Here is a 20275-nt window from a genome sequence, read left to right as displayed (position 1 = left end):
TTTAAAATGAAACTTTCCAGTTAACTCATCACTCCATAGCCTGGTCTGAGGAGGGATCTGCTACTCTAACCAATTTTCTCCATATCATCTCTGCATAGTCATTCCCAAATCTGTGCATAAATGTCACAGGGAATAAATAACTTGCCATCTTCTGAGTTAAATATAAGTATTCTACCTTCTTAAAATAAAAAAAAAATATAAAGGATATTATCATCTTTAAAGAAAGAAATTAGGAAGAAGTTCAGAAGGAGAGTTCCTTGGCAGGACCCTCTCTGCTGAACTTTACCTGCCTTCTGGAATTTCTGTGATTATCAATCAGTCCAAGACCCATCACCACTACAAGGCTGGACATGCTACTCCTCCAGGTGAAATCCAAGCCAACCAAGGGGACATGCCCTGATGCAACCTCAAGGTGACCTGCCATGTTAAAAGTCACATGATATTTGAAGTTAGGATAGTTTTAGAGCTTGAAAACTCCTGAATTCTGCCTGTCTCTTTTCCGCTCCGTACTTGTCCAAGAGACCTCTTTGCTTACCTCAGCTCATAGTGACTGTGTCTTCCTCTCCAGCTCTAGAAATGTTCAAACACCCGCCCCTTTAGAAGTGATTAGAGTTACTGACATAATGAGAAGTACTTGTGCACTCATAGGCTTGCCTACACATGGTCTTTATAAAACAGGCATTTTTTCAAAAGCACAGACGAGAAGGGTCACGAGTAACAGGTGACTGAAACAGCGTAACTTGAACAGTTGGTCTGACTGTCGTTTGAACTCTAGGTGTCCCTCTGATGTGCCCTGTGCTCATATACAAGTGCCAGCTTCTGGCTATTTCATCTTCTACGGTGAGGGATTTGTGAGCTGATAACAGAACAGTTTTTCTTCCTTACAACCAGAAAAATGAAGTTGTCACTCGAGAGGCAGGGCAGAATATTCCCTAGAAAGCATCCTAGCTCCCAGTGCTCCAAGCTCCAACGCTCACTCTTGAATTCTGCCTGTCTCTTTTCCTTCTTGGGACTTATGGGAGAGACATCTTTGCCCAGCACTTAGTGAATATTCGTCTTCCTCTCTAGTTCTAGAAATGTTCAAACACTAGCTCAAGTTCTTTCAACAAGGAGGTTTTTTTTTTTTTAAATCACGTGTTGCTTTATAATAGCTTAGCCCAAGACTGCTAAGAGCAAGCACATGCGGAGCTGGTCGCAGCATCTTTGTATCTGACCCTTGTTTGTCAGGTCTTAGTTGTGTGGCCATAGCCCCCATTCTGTGCAGGGCGCTTACTTTTCTAGGAGTGCAGTTTGGGGCATCTCTCCCATACTGGCCCTTCAGGCATGTGAAGGCAGCAGACTGGCCTCTTAAAACATTTTCAATCACCTTGAGACGTCTGGTGATACAGCTAATATATGCTTAGTACAAAGAATTTCAGTTCAATTTCCAGAGTAACAATTAAAAAGATTAATCCTACAACAACAACCAAAAAAAAAAAAAAAAAAAAAAAAAAGGAAAGAGAAAAAGAAAAAGAATTATTCCAGGCAAAGTCATGATTTATGCTTATCTGCTGTTTGGGATTTTTCTTCCTAAAACTAGTATAGATTGTTAGTGCCTAGATGTCATGGCAAAGTGATTTTCTCCTGAGGAGGACTCTCCTGTAACTTAGCAGTAGTCACTTTTGTAGGTATTATGTAGGTATTAGGTCTTCTGCTCCATAATGTCTTTAGGATTTGAAAATGTTGCATAGCCACCTTAGGGGTGGGAACTTCTGGATAGAAGCAATCATAAGAAACAGTGAAAAGTCTTTCTGCCTGAGCAAGGGGTAGCAGGAGGTACAGGTCAGTCAGCCTTGGGGTTTGGATTGTCAGTTACAACTAAGGATGACCGTCAGATGCAGCATAAATGAAGCTTTTCCCCGTTCCCATACTCTACTGTGACCACTGAACGACTCATTAATCCCAGAATAGATCCCCTAAACCTTACTGGTTCTATCAATAACTCCATTCCTTTCCACAGTATGAGACAGCGCTTAATGGCGAGCACAGCAGCGGCCTACAGCAGCTGGCCTATCACACCGTGAACCGCCGCTACCGGGAGTTCTTGAATCTGCAGACCCGCCTGGAGGAGAGACCAGATCTACGGAAGTTTATCAAAAGTTAGCTTGCATATCACCTCTAACTGTTCTGATCTGCATGCTTGGTGGCCTGTGGGTTTGTGGGGAGGAGAAGGTAGCAGTGACAGTATCTCCTCCCTAGGCTGTTTTGAGGAGCCTGGGGTCTAGGATTGGACAGCTGTGATGGCATCCCTCCTGAGGTTGTCCCTGGTGACATGTGGTGCTCTAGTGTCCCCACGTATTTTACACTTAAAAGAAGTAGACCTGTGCCCATAGAATAACTCAAGGAGCTAAATTAGTGTTTCTAGGTCTATGGATTATCCAGAAATCCTTGTCTTCAAAAACCAAGCCTTTTATGTGCTGTTTGACACATCCAGCACACAATGAGGAGTTTTAAATGTAATAAAATTGAAGTGCAAGTAAGCTGGGAACTGGCTATGTGGATTTGGTTTTTGTTTTTAGATGGTAATGATAATGTAAATAAATAGTAAGTTGAGTGTAAATCATATGTTTTCTTACTTAATTGCAAAGCTAATATCCAGACAAGCTTCAAAACAGCCTGGTTCTCTGCTCACTCTTTACGTGCGTTAGTTCCTGTAACCCTCTAACAGCCTGAGGGGTAGATAGGGATTCCATATAGAGAAGCAGCAGCTACAGATCATGTGGCTTGCCTGAGGTCATTCTAATCCAGGAATTGGAGCCCAGACTGAAGCTTGGGGTCGTTGGACTTAGTAGGCCTGAAGTAAGTAACTGCTGCACCATCTTCACAGTGAGGAGAGTAGATTGTTGCATCACAACCCTGAGGACAGTTAGATGTCCTGAAGTTAACAAAAACCCAAAGCCACAGCCTAGTGAGATACAGCCAGTGATGGTTTGTTTTCCGTGAAATGGCTCTGTGTGGACGCTAAGTGGATGGCTTTACTGTTTGTTTTGCTTTGCTTTGTAGATGTGAAGGGTCCAAAAAAGCTCTTTCCAGATCTTCCATTTGGAAACATGGATAGTGACAGAGTAGAAGCCCGGAAGAGCCTCCTGGAGTCCTTCCTGAAGGTCAGCATCGTTTCTGGCTTTGCTCACATCCTCACCCCACACATCCAACCTAAGGCTCTGAGATCCGGATGCTGGGATTTCTTCTAAAATGCTTTTCCTTTTCAGCAACTTTGTGCCATCCCTGAGATTGCCAACAGTGAGGAGGTGCAGGAGTTCCTTGCCCTGAACACAGATGCTCGGATTGCCTTTGTCAAGAAGCCGTTCATGGTCTCTAGGATAGACAAGGTAACCGCAGAGTCACTGTGCTCAGCTTCGCTGCTGTCTGCAAGCATGAGGTGTGCATTAGAGTGGAGAGCGTGCTGAGGAACTCACAGGGGCTCAGGAAGAGGGAGCCCAGAGAAAGAGTCAGTGGAACATGGACTGAAATCTTCAAGACCTGATGCTAAATATTAGCTGGATCATCAACTTGCTGAATCACAGTGAGCAGCTCTTAGACAATGGCCACTATATATATACATATATGTGTGTATATATACATATATACATATAAAATATTCACACTTATATGCATACATATACATATGTATATGTATATACACACACACACACACACACACACACACAAAACAATATGATATTGTTCTAATGGAAACATGTAAGGCTAAAAGTGGGCTTCCTTGTCTTGGCTGGGACAAAAAAATAAGATGGAATTCCATATGATATGTATTAGGGGGCATCTGTCATGAGGAAGAACCCAAACTAGAAAGAGATCAACCAGGTAAAAGCCCCAGGGTTCTGAGCAGATGTGTCTACTATTTCTTTCCTTGTTTCCTTATGGGGAATTTCCTTTGTTATTGCCTGGTTCTTTGCTTCTGGGCTTTTTTGAGACAGATCTCATTAGAGCCCAGTCTGGCCTGGAACTACCAATAGTTCCAGCTGGTCTCAAGCTCATCATCGCCCTCAGCCTCTCAAATGCTGGACTACAGGCAGGCACCATCATATTCAGTGAGGCTGCCTATTTTGAGCAAGGCACTGTACTAATTTCCAGTAAGGCCAGTGTGGAAGGCACAAAGGCCCTCCTATTAATTGCAATCCTTGAGGCAGAAAAGTTGTCTTACATGTGTGTGCCTATGCAACTGGTGCATTCACCTGCACATGTATGTGGAAAACATAGCATGTCTTCCTCCATTACTCCTAGTTTTTGAGACAGGGTTTCTCAGTGTACCTTTCTCAGAAGTTCTCTGGTAGTGGGTAGACTGGCTGGCCAGCAGTCCCTGAGATCTGCTCTGACCCCAAGAGCATGAGAGTTAACAGATGCATATCACAGAGTTAACAAATGAGTGTCATAGAGTTGCAGATGTGTATCACAGAGTTACAGGTGTATGTCACAGAGTTGCAGATGTGTATCACAGAGTTACAGGTATGTGTCACAGAGTTACATGTGTGTGTCACAGAGTTGCAGATGTGTATCACAGAGTTACAGGTGTGTGTCACAGAGTTGCAGATGTGTGTCACAGTTACAGGTGTGTGTCACAGAGTTACAGGTGTGTGTCACAGAGTTGCAGATGTGTGTCACAGAGTTGTAGATGTGTATCACAGAGTTACAGGTGTGTGTCACAGAGTTGCAGATGTGTGTCACAGTTACAGTGTGTAACACAGAGTTACAGGTGTGTGTCACAGAGTTGCAGATGTGTATCACCATAGCCAGCTGAGGAAGACTCTGCCCACAGAACCTTCTCCTGAACCTGCACTTTGTATTTTTTAAGCTGCCTTTTATGCCATCCTGTCCTGTGTTCCCTGCCTGGTTTGTTCTCCTAGTGGTCCCTGTAGTCTTGCTGGTTGTCCCGTGTGTCTTGGCTGTACTGGCTGTACTCCTGTGAGGGATCACCACAAGAATGAGTGAGCTCCAGCAGGCCTGGTGCCTCTCTGACCCAGCGGCCTTCAGTAACTCATATTCACCTCTGTCACCTTGAGCTGTTTTGGTTTTGTACATTTCCTTTTATAGTAAAAATATGAATGCCACTTTCACATGCTGAAAAATATAGATGAATCTTGTTTTTCACTGATAGATTTTTCTTTATAGCAATTCCAGATAGCTTAACCACAGGCCTGAGGGACTTTTATTCTTTCTGTACCTAATGAAGACAATCGCTTGATTTAACTACAAACCCAGCGTATTACTCAGAACCCTTGCAACGTGTTTATATTATTTAAGCTTCTGAACTGCATTTTCCTTTTTTCCTTTTATCATCTTCATTTTTCTTTCCTTACCTTCTTTATTTCTACTAATTCACACTTTGCTGTCAGTATCATCAATTTGGAAACTAGGAACCCCATTTTTATGTAAAAAGGAAAGAAGCTAATTAAAGTATTCTCTAGCCTGAAGAACTCTCTTGAGTTTTTCTTTCTCCTTCTTTTCCCTTTGACTTCTTGTCACTTGGTATTGTTTGTCTAACTCTGTAGAGAAGATTGTTCTAGACACAGAGACAAAGAATTGTTGTCATTGGCTGGTATCTTGTTCTCCAAGGTGAGGGCCCTGGATGCTGCGCACTTTTCATCCTGTGGTAAAGCACGGAGAGGTGACTGTTCTGCTCTCTATCACTGCCCCTCAGGATGTGCGTAACCATACTCATCCTGTTCCTCCAACCCTGCAGATGGTGGTGAGTGCTATCGTGGACACCCTGAAGACTGCGTTTCCTCGCTCTGAGCCCCAGAGTCCCACAGAGGAGCTGAGTGAAGCAGAGAGTGAAAACAAGCCCCAGACAGAAGGCAAGAAGTCTAGCAAGTGAGACGCCCTCAGTGCCCAGGGCTCCTGTCCTCGCTTGATCCCCAGTCCTCGGCCAAAGCCGCCTCCGTTCTCAAGCCCTAGAAGAGAGGAGGCGCATGCCGCCCATAGGCTTCTAAGCAAAGCTAGAGGCCGGGCTCCACAGTGCTCTACCTAAGGAGCATTTGCCCCATGTGCGAAACCCTGGGCCCAGATCCCTGGGAATTTTTGACTAGAAGGGAAAACCGTAGAGCCTGGATAATCTTCTTTTTGTAGAAATTGAGATGTTTCTTTCCTACTAAGAATCAAGGCTTGTAATTTATTTGTTTGCCATTATTTCTGGAAATTTTGGCTTAAAGAGTACTTATCCAAGCACTAAACAGGAGAGGGCTAGGATGGAAACCTGCAGGGTATATTTTAGTAACTGTCTGACTGCGGCTGCGCTCTGCCACATTCACGTCCCAGCTGGCCCCTGGACGCCCTTCATACCAGTGTGCAGAAGGCAGGGACGGCACATGCACCCTTCCTGAAAGTTCTGTGTAAATGTGGCCCATTGAGAAGAGAGAGAGAGACAGAGACAGAGAGAGAGAGACAGAGACAGAGAGACAGACAGAGAGGATTGTTGCAGACTAACAGCTATTTTACTTGACAAAAGTCCTTTCATAAGTACTGTATAGACATAGTAAAATATGACACTGCATTTGAAGAATTGCCAAGTATGTGTTGTTTGGGAGATTTCATCTCCTAGATAGTTCTGAGCATACTAAGCCCTACCCCTACCCCAGAGTAAGCATGGATATTTCTGTTTTAAAATGTTGTCACTACTTGCCAGCCTCTCTTTTTAGAGAGCAAGATCACGAATTATATTCTGTTCTGCCTTTGTTTTTGTGTCAGGTCCAGACTGAGGTTTTCATCCAGTAAGATTGCCCCTGCACTGAGCATAGCTGAGGCACAGGACAAGATTCTGTACTGCCTCCAGGAAGGCAATGCGGTAAGAGCCCAAACCCAGAGAACGGCTAGAGTCTCAGTCTAAGGTTTTGATCCTGAGAAACAGTATGTAGAAGGCTTCTCTAAAGTCAGAGGAGAGCTGGGTGCCCTGATCAAGAACTTAGCTGATATCTGCTTCTTAAAATGTTATGCTAGAAGTGTTTCCTCCGAGTGCTTTAGGATTCTATCAGATCTGGATTGGCAAGTTGGCTCCTTAAGGAGATGGGTTTGAGATAATATCAGCAAGATGATAAGGGAAAGTAGTTTCTAGACGAGAGCAGGCGATCCACCGTGTACAGACGTGATTACCCAGAGCAGGCGATCCACCGTGTACAGACGTGATTACCCAGAGCAGGCGATCCACTGTGTATGGAGTTGATTACCCAGAGCAGGCAATCTACCGTGTACAGACGTGATTACCCAGAGGAGGCGATCCACTGTGTATGGAGGTGATTACCCAGAGCAGGCGATCCATTATGTACAGACGTGATTACCCAGAGCAGGCGATCCACTGTGTATGGAGATGATTACCCAGAGCAGGCAATCCATCATGTACAGACGTGATTACCCAGAGCAGGCGATCCACTGTGTACGGAGGTGATTACTCAGAGCAGGCAGTCCACTGTGTACGGAGGTGATTACCCAGAGCAGGCGAGCTTTACTTGCAGCTTGGGTAAGGAGTGGCCACTTTCCTGAGGTGGCCATGGGTTAGTGGACTCTGCACATGGGACATTTTCAAGTGAGAGGTGGCAAACCCAGATGCTACCTTCATTCTCACTTCTGCATCCTTGGTGATCTTTGCTACTTGCTGTTTCTTCAGGAGTCAGAGATCCTGTCCATGTCTGGGATGGAATCTTTCATTGAAAAGCAGACAAAGTTACTGAAAATGCAGCCAGTAGAAGTCCCAGATAAAGATCCCCAGCAAGTCCCCAAAGAATATGTGGATAGTGGCTTGCTGGATAAAGCTGTGACAGCCCAAGAGCTCAACAAGAGTGACCCAGGTGAGTGACAAGACCTTTCTTCCACAGCAGAGAGCCAGGGAGATGTCCACTGGGACTCAGGGCAGGTGGACGGGACAGTGCTGACAGTCTTCTGCTCGTCTCCTGGGCTCAGCAGAGAGATCCAGAGTTGGAGTGCTGTGGTCCAAAGGTGGGGATGGGTTTCTGATCCAGTCAAGCAGCAGGGAAAGATCTATATGTATAGCATCAGGGTGTTATTTTTGGTGTAGGGCTTCTCTTTTTCTACACAACTTCATCAGTGTCTGATGTTTCCTTCTCCCTCCCGACTCTTTCTCTTTCTCTTCCCTCCTCCATGCCCCGCTTTGTTTCTTTCTCTCTCGGTCTCTTTTTGGGTTCTTTAACATCATTCTTGAAATGGGGTTTGGGTTGTGTTCTTACTCTGTACTCTCCAAATGACCACTTCTGGGCTGTCAGCTTCTGCCTTTGCTGTGTACCAGTGATGCCTAACTACCAAATTGCACGTGTGCGTGTCTACATGGATCGACCACGGAAGAGCTGAAACACAGCATCCTCACCTGGATTCATCTTCCCCCAGATCTGCCCCTGCTTGACTTCTTCCCATTGCAGATGAAGCTTTCCAGTCCCCAGGGAAACAGGCAGAATTGCTGGCGGAGCTGAGCCCCACTTGCAATCCTCTTCCCAAAAGGCCAAGTGTTTCCTACAGAGGAAAAAAATCAGAACTTGGCTTCCAATATTTTTAGTGACATAGGACTTTAAAAAAAGGAAGTTTTATTGATTAAAAGACATGTTAAGACTAAATGATGACAACATCTAGAGGGAAGATATTGTGGGATGAAGAAGAAAAACTAATTTCATATTTACTCCCAGATGCTCAAAAACAAATCACCGGCCTCTGCTCTATGACCCTCAGTTTGAGTATGTGACACAATGGGGCTTAGAGTTAGCTGTAATTGTCATCATGACACAGCCAGGAGTCATCCGAGAGGAACATCTCAGTTGGGTGAGGAATTGCCCAAGTCAGGTGGCCTGTGGGCGTGTTTGCGAGACTGGTCTTCTTAATGTCTTGGTGTTGTGGAGTCTGTCCTTCTCTTCAAAAGGACCTTGTAATTCCATTTGCCTTACTTTTGCTGCAATGACGACATGTTACCACAGGGTGGCAGCTGCAGACAGATGCTAATCCTGAGAAACTAGTGGCACTGAAGAGGCTGTTTGCTGAGGGAGGAGTAGTCCACCTTTGAGCAAAGAACTAGAAAGCAACTCATATTTTCCACACATGACATTCACCAGTTTCTCTCCATTTGGAAGACTTGAGGGGCCACAGATGAGCTAATGTTTATGCTGAGCTTGAACATCTATTCACTGGAAAGAAGCATCTATTCACATACATGCATATATACATACATACACACATACATACATACATACATACATACAGCACAGAAAAGGAAATCTATTCACTGTAAAGAAGCATCTATTCACATACATACATACATACATACATACATACAGCACAGAAAAGGAAAATATGAACTAGACAGAATCTAAAAGGAAGTGAGATTCAGTGTTAACAGATCTGCCCACACCCCAAAGCAATTTGTGTTGTAAAACCCTTGGAAGAGGAAAGCGGGTGCAGGCTGGTCCAGAGAGTCCCCGTTGAGCCTAGACTAGCAGAGCATTGATGCTGATAATGCTAACATTAATCACAGCTAAAGTGCCCGATCCCCCTAATCGCTGTGGAACATCAGCATACCCCTGGGACAGGAAGTGGGAATCCCAGCACAGATGTGGCAAATAGACACTTCTTTCCAGTGAATAGATGTTCAAGACTCTTCAGCCCAGTGTAAACATAAGCTCATCTGTGGCCCCTCAGGTCTTCCAAATGGAAAAGAAATTGGTAAATGTCATGGCATTTGACCAGAGGTGTGGTACTCTGCCTAGAACCACATGTTATCTCCAAGTCAGACTCCTGCCTCCTGCGCCCCACCCCACATCTCTGGGTAATGTAGGTGGCTCTGTAGGAGAATGAATCTCAGTTCTTCCCCTTGATCAGCCCATTCCTTTCCATCATCCTCTGTGGGGGCGAGTGGAAGGCTCAGCGCCTTGCCAGTTCCAGTTAGTCAGCAGTTGTGAGCCCCTGCTTAGAGTAGAATGGAGTCAGCATCCTGGAGAAATACAGGGGAGACCAAAGCCAGAGAGGTAAAATAATTATGTACAAGACCTGTTAATACAATTTACAAAAACCTGTCATGACAGAACGTCAGAAACAAAAAAGTTGTAAAAGCATTCAGGGCCCACCCCTGAGTGACAGATACAGGCATTGCTTGATTCACATTGTGCAAGGGGACCTCAGAACTCTAGGATAATGACAAGAAGCTTGAGAAGACCTGACTGTCACCAAAGCTCTGAAAGAGGAGAGGTCTCTTCCTGAGTTACCTGTGATGCTTTGTCCCCAGGAACAGAGACGGGGTTAGCTGACACGGCCTTTGATCTGATCCTCCTGCTGATGATGGAGCAGTGGAAGTGGCTGTGCACGGAAAGCACGCAGAAGTTCCTCCGCATTATTTTCGGAACTCTAGTTCAAAGGTAAGATGGCTGAGCTTTCTGTCACGTTAGAGCCTCAATTTGCTAAGAAATTGGATGTGAAGCTTGTTTCTGTGCTAGGAAGGTTGAAAATATAGCATTTAAAGAGCCTGCGACCTCAGCATTCTAGGACTGTGGCGAAGAAGACTCTAGCAGAAGCCGTTTTCTAACCACCTGTCTCAAGTTTGAGTGTATATAATTCTCTAAGGTTTCTGACATAGACAGCACACTGAACATTGCCTCTGTCCCTAGAGGACTTTAACTCGGGCTGCCTATTCTAGGACATCAGTTTAACACCTTAGAGATTCCTCATGCAAGGCACCAAAATGTGTCAACTTAAAAACACTGGAGATCACCACTATGCATTGGTGTGACATTAAGAAAAGAAATCAAAGCAGTTTCCTTTGGGTACGTTTGATCAAAAGTGAGCTCAATTCTGTCTCATGTTTTCTGACTCTCAATAGCTTATGGTTTCTGGCCTATCTGAATCTGTCCGTTGGATGAGTATGAATCTGGATCCCCATCCTTACCTGAGTGCTGTGTCTTGTCTGTGTGTCCATAACAAAAGACTTCTGCTCAGACTTTATTGGGCAGCACAGAAAGCATCAGGTGGGGGAAGGAACTATGTCTTACAGAAACCTTTAACAGATTAAGGATTTTACAGGGATTAAGTCACTTACTCCAACTGACCCCAAATAACACACTAACAAGTTATCCAGCAACATACGTAGGCTGCTTCCAGCATTTATAGTGGATCTTTGTTTCGACCTACTTTATGTTTTCAATATTTATTACCATAACATGCATACACACATGAGGTACTTGTGGGTCAGGGCACGAAAGAATGCATAAGATTAAAGCTATGCATTATCTCAGGTTGTAAGCCACGATTACGTGGAAAAGGCAAGGCAAGTGAGGTTGGTTGGTACATTGTTCACTTAAATCCAAGTTAAACAAGTTAAAGAGGTGGAGAACAAAGAGTTTTAAGTCTTATGTGACCTCAAAGTGTATCATTATCAACCCAGCTTCAAGAACCAGCAAACGTTCCAGTGTCCTGGAATGGAAGAGATGGTGTCACAATAATGTGGCACCACGCTGTGGGATCAGTTTCCCTTGTGTCTTTCTTTCTTCCATTTCTAGGGAGTGGACATTTCTCTTGACCATGCCTAGTGCTTACAGAATGGCACAGTAGACAGAAGCGTGGACTTGCAGCTTAGCTTTATCTGGACCCTACAGATACCTCAAAAGATTTATGAATAGATGGAGGTTTCTAGGACTGATTTCATATCCATCCTTACTACCTTCCGCATTCACTCATGCTAGACATAATAATAACACTTTTCTTGATCCTGAAGACCAGATTTCATTCACCTATTTTATACCATTTTCTCCCACTTTCCCCTGAATTTAGGAGCCCTCCTGTCCACTCACTCTTGTTGCCAGGGATACTTATTATATCATAGAAATTATCCAGGTTTCCTAACATCATGATTCACAATAGATCCATTTGTTCCCAGGAGACAGTTAGCAACACAGGAAGAGGTGTGGGTTGTCACAACAAGGAAGGAGGATAGAAATGCCCCTTGGAAGCATCTGGTGGGTAGGGAACATGGGTGCTGCTTGCCCTCTGCATTACACACAACATGCCCTGCTGTACCTACTCCCCTCTCTACCCCTCTGCACACACAGTGATGACATAGTCTTCCCACAATGCCTCTAGTACTAAGATGAGAAATCACTCCTTCACTGTTAGCATAAGGGCCACAAGGACCTACACAGGTGCCGGGCCTGGTACACCCTCTTGAAATATTTGGCTGAATGAACATTTTCCTTCCTGATATTTTTTGCAGTTATAACTCTAGTTCTGTTGTGTTCTACTCTGTTGCCTGTGAGTATTGCTAATTGGGCTTTTATTTCTCTTCATCCTTTATTGATCTTAATGTTTTCAAGAGTGAAAAGGTCTTCAGTAATGTAATCTGAAGTCTGGTAGTGTATGGTTAAATGACATCTAGTACTTTGCGAGTACCAAGGACCCCACTCCTCTGACCATGTCCGTGGTGAATTGGCTTACAAACTCAAGAAGCTATTCAATAGGATCAAAACAGAAGAGAGACATTAGGAGAAATTGGAAAAAAAGATTGAGATCCATAATTTAGAATTGGAAGAAGTTAAGTTGCAGTCAACGGAATCGAAAATGTTGTGATTGTGCTGGCCTGAGCTTTCTCTTGCCTCACGGGTAGAAATTTGTCTGAGCAGTCTTATAACATTCATTCAACTCTACTTTAAAATACTGTCTTACTGTCCAACTGGGGATCCATTTCCGTCTTCTGTCTTCAGTCATGTCTTAAGTATTACTAAAGGCTGGTTAAGAAAGGACAAAAATGACACAGACCTACTGTTGTAAAGTTAGAGCACAGAAACTTAGGCACTGCCTTGGGTGGAAAGCGAGTGGGCAGTGGGGCTGGCACTCAGCCCAGCTGTTCCAAAGCCTGGGCTGCTCTACCAAGACTACTCCCAAAGTTTTATACTCTGAGCTTGGTTTCCTCATCTGGGAAATGGGATTAATAATGCTTTTTTTCTTTATGTATATTACAAAGTATCATAAAAATGATATTTGTTCTTTAGACTAGGAAATGATGAAAAATGTCTTACATTTCTAATGCCTCCAAATTAGTTCCACTCTGTGGTTTTAAGATCTCCAACTCACCCGAGTCTACTGCTGCCACCTACAGTCATCCCTTGTGGGACTGACCAACACAGAGCGGAGTTTCCAAACAAGGGAGGCTCCATGAGGCCTTTCAAGCTGAGTTATACCAGTGGGCTCTTTTGTTAACTCAAAAACAGGGTGCCTGTGGCCTGGTCTAAGACACACAAACACGTACAGTACTCAGTTCAGCCATGCTTTCTAGATTTACTGCGTAGGGATGGCTTCTGCAGCCTGTTCCTAGTGAGAAGAGAGTGGGGGTGAAGCTGCATATCTCTCTTCCCGTCCCTCCTCCCGGATACTTCTGTTAGCACAGCCAGCCAGGCAGACAGCTATCTAGTGAGTGCAGAACAGCCAGGCCCGGAAGTGACTCTAGCTGTAATAGAACCAGAGAGGACGCCTCCAAGTGCCCCTGACTCCTTAGCTTTACCTTTCATTTTCCGGACTTTGTTGTTTGCTTCTGTTTTGTTTCATGAGGTGGAGACAGCATTTGGAAAGGCAGGGACATGGCCATGCGTTTGGTGACTGTAAGTGGCCTGAACACAAAGCCGTGGCTCCCTTGGGAATCTGTCACTCTGGCCAGCGCTGCTCTTCATGCAGGTGGCCAGGCTTTGTCATTATCGTCGTTCTTTGGACAGCTTCTACCAAAAAAGTCTCCTCTACATCTGCACACTTTCTCCTTCGCCATTTTGCTGTCTGCTAGTGCAAGATTTAGAGCTGTGGTAGTTGGCACTCACCCCACCCTTCCACAGGCTGAACCTAAATGAGGACCACCTCCTTCCCTGCACAAGACCGCTCTTTCCTTACAAATGATTTGCCCGTATTTTTATAGTGTTTTTTGATTTGGATCTCAGAACACATTCTAGTTGTATAATGTTCTAGGTGCTTTTGTAAGAGGTGGAAGAAGAGGGGGAAAGTCATAGTCTTTGAAGAATGGACCATTTCCCTTGGTCCAAAGGCTTCAAGGACTTGACTCCTATGGCCCACGGTCTTCCATTAACAAGTCTCCACATGTGTAGTCACATGAAGAACATGGGGATCACTTCAGAAGTTAGTATTTCAATGGATAATTTTATCGGCTTATATGTATTTACCGTGCAGCAAATGTATATTGAAAGATTAATTCACGCTGGCATTATATGTGACACTTTGAGCATATTTTAGAGTTTAATCCATTTAAAGGGCTCTGTGAAGGAGGTATTATGATCCCTGCTTCTAACTTGGGGAATCTGTGGTTTATAAGGAATTGGGGTTATTCAATCAAAACCAGAAAGTTCAGAAATAACACATGCAGAAGCTACCACACACTTTTCCACTTTTCATCTGAAGTGATTCTCTTAACTTACAGGATCACACCTTTGCCCCATGGCTTCACGGGCTAAGAGCCAACCTGAAAATCACTGCTCTAAGTGACAAACATTCCCTAAGAGGAGATTATCAGGTGGTCTGTAGACTCCAAACTGCATGTCCATATCTACAAGGAGCAAGGAGGGCACTCCCCGTGACCGTCCCTGGAGTCATTATTTTTAAAAAGGTGTTTGTGTGGTAAGCAAAGAAGCTGGGAATTTGATCTCCCTTGGAGCTGCAGGACACACACACCCCACCCACCCACCCAGACTCCACTACAAGAGACGGCATATAAGGTCCTAGTGTCCCTGTGACTGTCACCCACACTCTGTCTGAAACCTTAAACACTGGAGCCGGATCCTTTTGCAGGGCACTTGAGCTCCTGCCCTTTATGTGCTTTAAGAACATGGTGACTGTCACTGCTTTGCTTTTCCTGAGCATTGTGCAGTCTTGGTGTCCAGGAGGGGGTGGCCACCTAGATGTAGGTGCTGTGCCCCTTTCAAATGTCCTCAATTCCCACCATCTGGCATTGTTATCTCCTTGCGGATACGCTTGCTTCTGCTGCCTCCAGCCTCCTTCCTTCCCTGCTCCCTTAAAAGACCCATATCCAGAGCCGCCTTGGACTCAGGGACTCCTTCCAGATTGTAAGCACTCTCTCTAGCTGCAAAGGCGGGGCAGGCGGAGACAGAGTAAATTCAACCTCGTGACCCCTCCTTCTGAGCCAACACTGGAGGAGCTCTGGTCTGTGCCAGGCTTATAAATCTCCCTTGATTGTTGATGGTGTGGAGAGAGTGGGGGAGGGAAGCTCAAGAGAAGTTAGATGCCCAAAGAAGGCATGGTTAAGTCAAAGGCAAGTGCTGCACGCATGCGTGCCTGGCCTCATGTCAGCTTCTGTGCTGGGGACATCCAGTTATGTAACAAGTAGAACTCCTTACTTGGGAGGAAAGGGGAGGGGGTGAGGCTAGCAGCCTAAGCCAGGGAACAAGTAAACCCAGCTCGTGCAAATGTCTTGTGTCTGAAAACAGAAGAAATTTTACAGTTCCCTGGATGCATCAGAAATGGATTTAGGAAACTGGAAAAGTACTCAGAACTAGTCTGGGTTGGAGGGAAGGAGAGATAGAGTGTGCCCCATTGATGGTAGAAGGCTTAGGGCAGGAAGACCCAGCCAAGGTAAGGGGTAAAATTATTTTGGAGCCCTGATGTAGAGAGTAAAGGAATGAGAAGAAGTTGGCCCAGCTCCCTGCCTAGATGCCCAGAGCCATGCCACGATAAAAATAGGAGCCAGGCCAGCAAGAGAGTACGTGAGCACTATGCCACGGCCATGGCACTGCCTCCCCAGGCCCCGTGGATGGCATCAGACCCTGTGTCAAAGGGCAGCAGGCACATTCCTGGCATCTCTGTCTACATTTCTTAAAGTGTGAGTGGGAGAGAAAGTGAGTGTGTGTTTGTGTGTTGGGGACATATGGAGGTGACATTACCTGACATGGTAGAGCACAACAGTGCAGTGACCCAGGAGTAGAGGAGAGTAAAAAGTACATGAACTCACTAAGCATGGTGAGAGGAAAGGAATGTGCAGGCCGGGGAAATCCAACAAGCAGTAAATGAGGAGGAAATTAAATATTAAATGGCAATTTCTAGAGCTAGTGCTAGGTTGTGGAGTGCTCTTAGGAAAGGTATTACTCAAGTCATCTCTCAAAGTTCAGGAGGTGGTGGCAGAGGCAGGATCATTAGAGAGTGTGGCTGCCCAGTGGGGTGCCCGTGTGTGTCTCCCAAGGACAATCACCAATGGCTGGTGTGAACACTATTGCTGCTCTTCTCTTAGGTCACTCTGGAGTCATAGGTGCTATCTGGGTAGAACTTTGCTCAAGCTGACTATCTTGCTGCATGTGTGTAACAACCTGTGACATCAGTTACTTCTTAAGGGAAACTCAAGGCATGCCACCAAAAGGACACAAGCAGTTACAATAGGCAAGAACCTGACATTTATTGCATTGTCACTAGCCAGCAAGCTTACTACCTACTGTATGTGCCGATGTGCAGTTCTACCAGGTAGGCACTCCGCCTCACTGCCTACACAGTCCCTTCTCTTCATACTGCCTGCCTCCCTTTTGTACACGCTTGCTCAAAAAACACTACCTGCTAAAATCGGCCTCACTAAGTTCCAGAGTCTTAGTCCTGTGTAATAGTTTTTCCCAGACTGGGTCAGACGCATCTGAGGATAGTACAAACACCCATCTCCGTCAGCAGACTCTGACCTTCTGAAGCACTCCTGGGCCGGACGTTAGTCTTTCCTACACCCTGTTCACAGCTAGAGAAAGAATATCAAAAAGTTCTGAGTCACCAGGAGACCAGTGCTGCGTCTCTTTGCTCTAAGACCTCACTCTGTCCAGTACAGCTCCAGGGCCACTGGAGCTCACCCCTCACTTCTTCCTGTGACAGCTTCTCTAGAAAAAGCATGTGCTTTGGCTGGAGCAACAGATCCTTTGACTCAAGTAAATCTTCAGTTTCTTGCATTAGGTTATTTCTGGCCTAAAAGTATCATTGACCTGGGCTGAATTTAAAAGTGCCATCCTTAGGGGTTTTGTGCAGTGATGGCTTCCCTGAGACTGTATTGTGTCTGCTTGGTTGGAAGGAGTGTCTCATGCCATGCTTCATCTACAGGCCTGTTACAGGGAAGCCATCTGTGGCTGAGCCCTGCAGGACAGACCCCAGCAGTCTTGTCTACCATATACATTGCCTTGCATTCAGGGTATCACTTCATATTATGTTATATATACCATGCCCTATCCTACCTGAGAATCTCCACTTAGTGTGGCAATTATATAACATTGTAATAGATGTGTAATAACTGAATATCTGCTGCCTATGAATTGTGTGTTCTTCTGTCTATTTTATAATATTTTAAAATTTGTATATATTCCAATGGAAGTATAGCACTGGTCATTATAAAATGAAGGGGAAAGCCAGAATATTGGGGCGTTTAAACCCCAAAAGACTGTCATTTCCCAAGCTACATTATTGGTACTTGTTTCCTACCTGCAACCAAAAAAAGGAGCCTGAGAGCCTGAGGTTTTGGCAACAGCATTAGACTATATAAGATCCTTGAGGTTAAAGATTCTGCTTATTCACAGTTGTGTCTCAAATGCCTCCTCTGACACATGGAAGACACTGAAATCACGTTAAATGAGCAGATGTGCAAGATCGCATGCAATTCCATTTGTCTCAGTATGTCTCTCATCACCAGAGAGAATGCCATGCATCCTCAGCAGTGCCAGGGGACAGGAGCACCCAAGGAAACAAAACGCCCCCAGGCCTTTCCCATAGATGCCCCCTCTCCAGTGCCCAGACTATGCTTGTATCTCCTCACAGGCTACTCAGAGGCTGCCTACCACAACAGCACCATTTTACTTTCTGAAACAGCACAGTGCCCTTGAGCATCTCGCTCCACTGTGAGGACCCACTGATTTTATGCTCCCGGAAGCAGACCCTGCTGTTGCGTTGTCTCTGTCCTCTCCTTACCCCCTTTCCACGTGGGAAGAATGTGGGCACTAAAATCAGACAGACGCACCTCACTCTCGGTGTGACTTAGGGGGCAAGTGTTACTGAATGGAGCTTGTTTAGGAGAAAGCTAATGTGGAAAACATTTTAGGAAGAGGAAGGTATGTGTTTGGAGCTGGACCTTATAAGACAGATATCCTTTAAGCTAAGTAGTGTTTCAAATGGTGCAGCATGTATCTGTGGAGTATATTACTTATACTTTTAAATAGAGAGCAACTCATAACAATTTTGAATGCTTTTAATCTGGTTCTCTGTATGGTGTGTGTCTGTGGCTTGGAAAATGAGTACCAAAAGTCTCCCTGTAAGCACCAGGTGGCGCTGCAGATTAAAAAATATCCTTCACCTTCTGTAAGGAAGATTTTGCAAGAGTAGTTCTGCCCGCTGGGAGGCGCTGCTCCATAATCCAGAAGCTACTCCACTGTGCCAGTGACACAAACAGGCTGAGAGCCTTTCCTCCTTCACACTTCCCCTCCTCCCGATCTGAAGGGTCCGCAGCACACTGGTCTCTGGTCAGGCTTGTCAGAGATGGCCTTTTGAGTGGGTTCCATCCCTTAAGAGTTCAGTGCTGGGACTGATGCATTGAGAACAGAATACACTAGAGGTCTGTGGTAATAATGAGCCAGGCAGACATCTGAATTGGGAGAATTTTGTAAGTACTCTTTAAGATAGCCTATATTTAGGCCCTTTCGATCCCAAAGCCTTAGATATGCATGATGATACATCTGCGTAAAGTAGAAACCTCAGGGCCACACTGCCCTGGTGCTAGGCGTCTTAGCAACCAGTCATACAGTCACGGATAGGTCTTGTTTCTTTTAGCCAGGCACAGAAAGCCTGTGACTCACACCATTAGCCTGCCTTAGAGAAGCAATCAATCCTCACCTTTGATCCCTCCTTCCCTCAGCTGCTCAGGATTAAGCCCGGGGCTCCCACAGGCCAGGCAAGCGCTCTACCACTGACTATCCTCCGTTCTGATCCTCACTGTCCTACAGTTGCCATCAGCGCCTTGTCAAGGAAGAAAGTTTGATAGTGAAGCCGTGGAGGAGCAGATGTGCACTGGCAGGAATATGTTTTAGTCTCACTCCACGGCATGCCAGCAGCAAGGGACTGCAGTTCTCAGGGACAGTCAGGGCTTGCTGTGCAGGAGCCTCGCTGTGTAGTGCAGCATCAAGATTAGCCCAACAGCCCTTCCTCTCCTCCCCGTGCCTTTTTCCCCCTAGTTTTATGCATTATTTCCCTATGCTTTTCAACTATCGCCACTTTGCACAGATTTGCCACCATGCAATAACCCTGGAGCTGCTATAATGTTGTCCTTGTCTCTTTAGTATCTCTCCTTGGTTTCAGGATTGAAAATCATACTAAAGATAGGAATGCAGAAGCCAGCGCCATTAGATAACTCCCACACCAGGTGCTTCCCATCCTGCTCAATTTTCTTTCTCTCCTGATCCCTTGCTAGTATTTTCCATTTCTTTCTCTTGGAATTCTGTTTCTCCTGTTGATCCTTTATCTGCAAGACTGATCTTTTCTAGCCTTCTGTTGCCATTTTCACAGCCTGTCTTGAAGTCCTGCTATGGCTGCTTATTTAAATCAGGATTTCTCTTCCAGGTGATTCTCTTCCAAATCTTGACTGAGCATACTGTCACTCTGGCATCTCTAATATTGGTGACATTTGGAAGCAGGGCCCCTCCTGATAAAGAGCTCATAATTACCTAGCTCTTTTTCCTCTGCCTCCTTGCTTCTTTTCCTGCAGTGGTAACTACACCCTCAGCCAAGAGGGGAGCACCCCTGTGAGTTAAAGTTACCAGGAACAGTAGTGGCCCTGGTTGTCAGGACAACCGCTAACTTTCTGCCTCTCCCTTCCCTTGTGTCTGGCCTTTCTTTCTGGTGCTCCAGTGCTAAGGGCTTCCCACCCTCCACTGCCCTTTCCCCTTGGCTGACTCAATCTACTTCTGAATAGGTGGCCCTTTTAATTATCGGCCCACCTCAGCCACCTCCTGGCCCTCCACTGAAAGACAGGCTCAGGATTACTACCTGAAGACTGAATGAGCCAGACTTGCAGTTCACAGCGGACCAAAGAGGGGCATGAGACACTGTGTGTTCTCTAGTCTCTATAATGAAACTGTCCTTGTTTAGTAAACAGAGGGTAAGCTTTGGGGAGATTCTGACATAATTTTCATGTTACCCCTGACTTAACCGACTTCTCTCCAATCTGATTAGTTACTCTGTATCAGTGGCTTGCTGTTTCTGTCTTTGTTTCCCTGAGCCTGCTGGGAAG

At 45.3% G+C, this 20275-nt stretch overlaps 1 protein-coding gene across 2 annotated transcripts in view; it reads left to right on the top strand.

Annotated features, from left to right (window-relative positions):
• The window catches only part of Snx19 (sorting nexin 19), a 46682-nt gene that overhangs the window by 2771 nt on the left and 23636 nt on the right, over positions 1-20275 (top strand). For both annotated transcript variants that reach the window (XR_007978876.1, XM_052188772.1), the window contains exons 2-8: positions 2000-2138; positions 3043-3143; positions 3249-3368; positions 5738-5868; positions 6742-6838; positions 7655-7835; positions 10268-10397. Coding sequence is in view for 1 of the 2 variants with exons in the window: in XM_052188772.1 (XP_052044732.1) it covers positions 2000-2138; positions 3043-3143; positions 3249-3368; positions 5738-5868; positions 6742-6838; positions 7655-7835; positions 10268-10397 (899 nt within the window). In the remaining variant the exon portion in view is untranslated. The remainder of the gene's footprint in view (positions 1-1999; positions 2139-3042; positions 3144-3248; positions 3369-5737; positions 5869-6741; positions 6839-7654; positions 7836-10267; positions 10398-20275) is intronic.

This window comes from Apodemus sylvaticus, chromosome 7 (assembly GCF_947179515.1).
Source record: "Apodemus sylvaticus chromosome 7, mApoSyl1.1, whole genome shotgun sequence".
Classification (NCBI taxonomy): domain Eukaryota; kingdom Metazoa; phylum Chordata; class Mammalia; order Rodentia; family Muridae; genus Apodemus; species Apodemus sylvaticus.
This window is presented reverse-complemented; position numbering and strand designations above follow the sequence as displayed.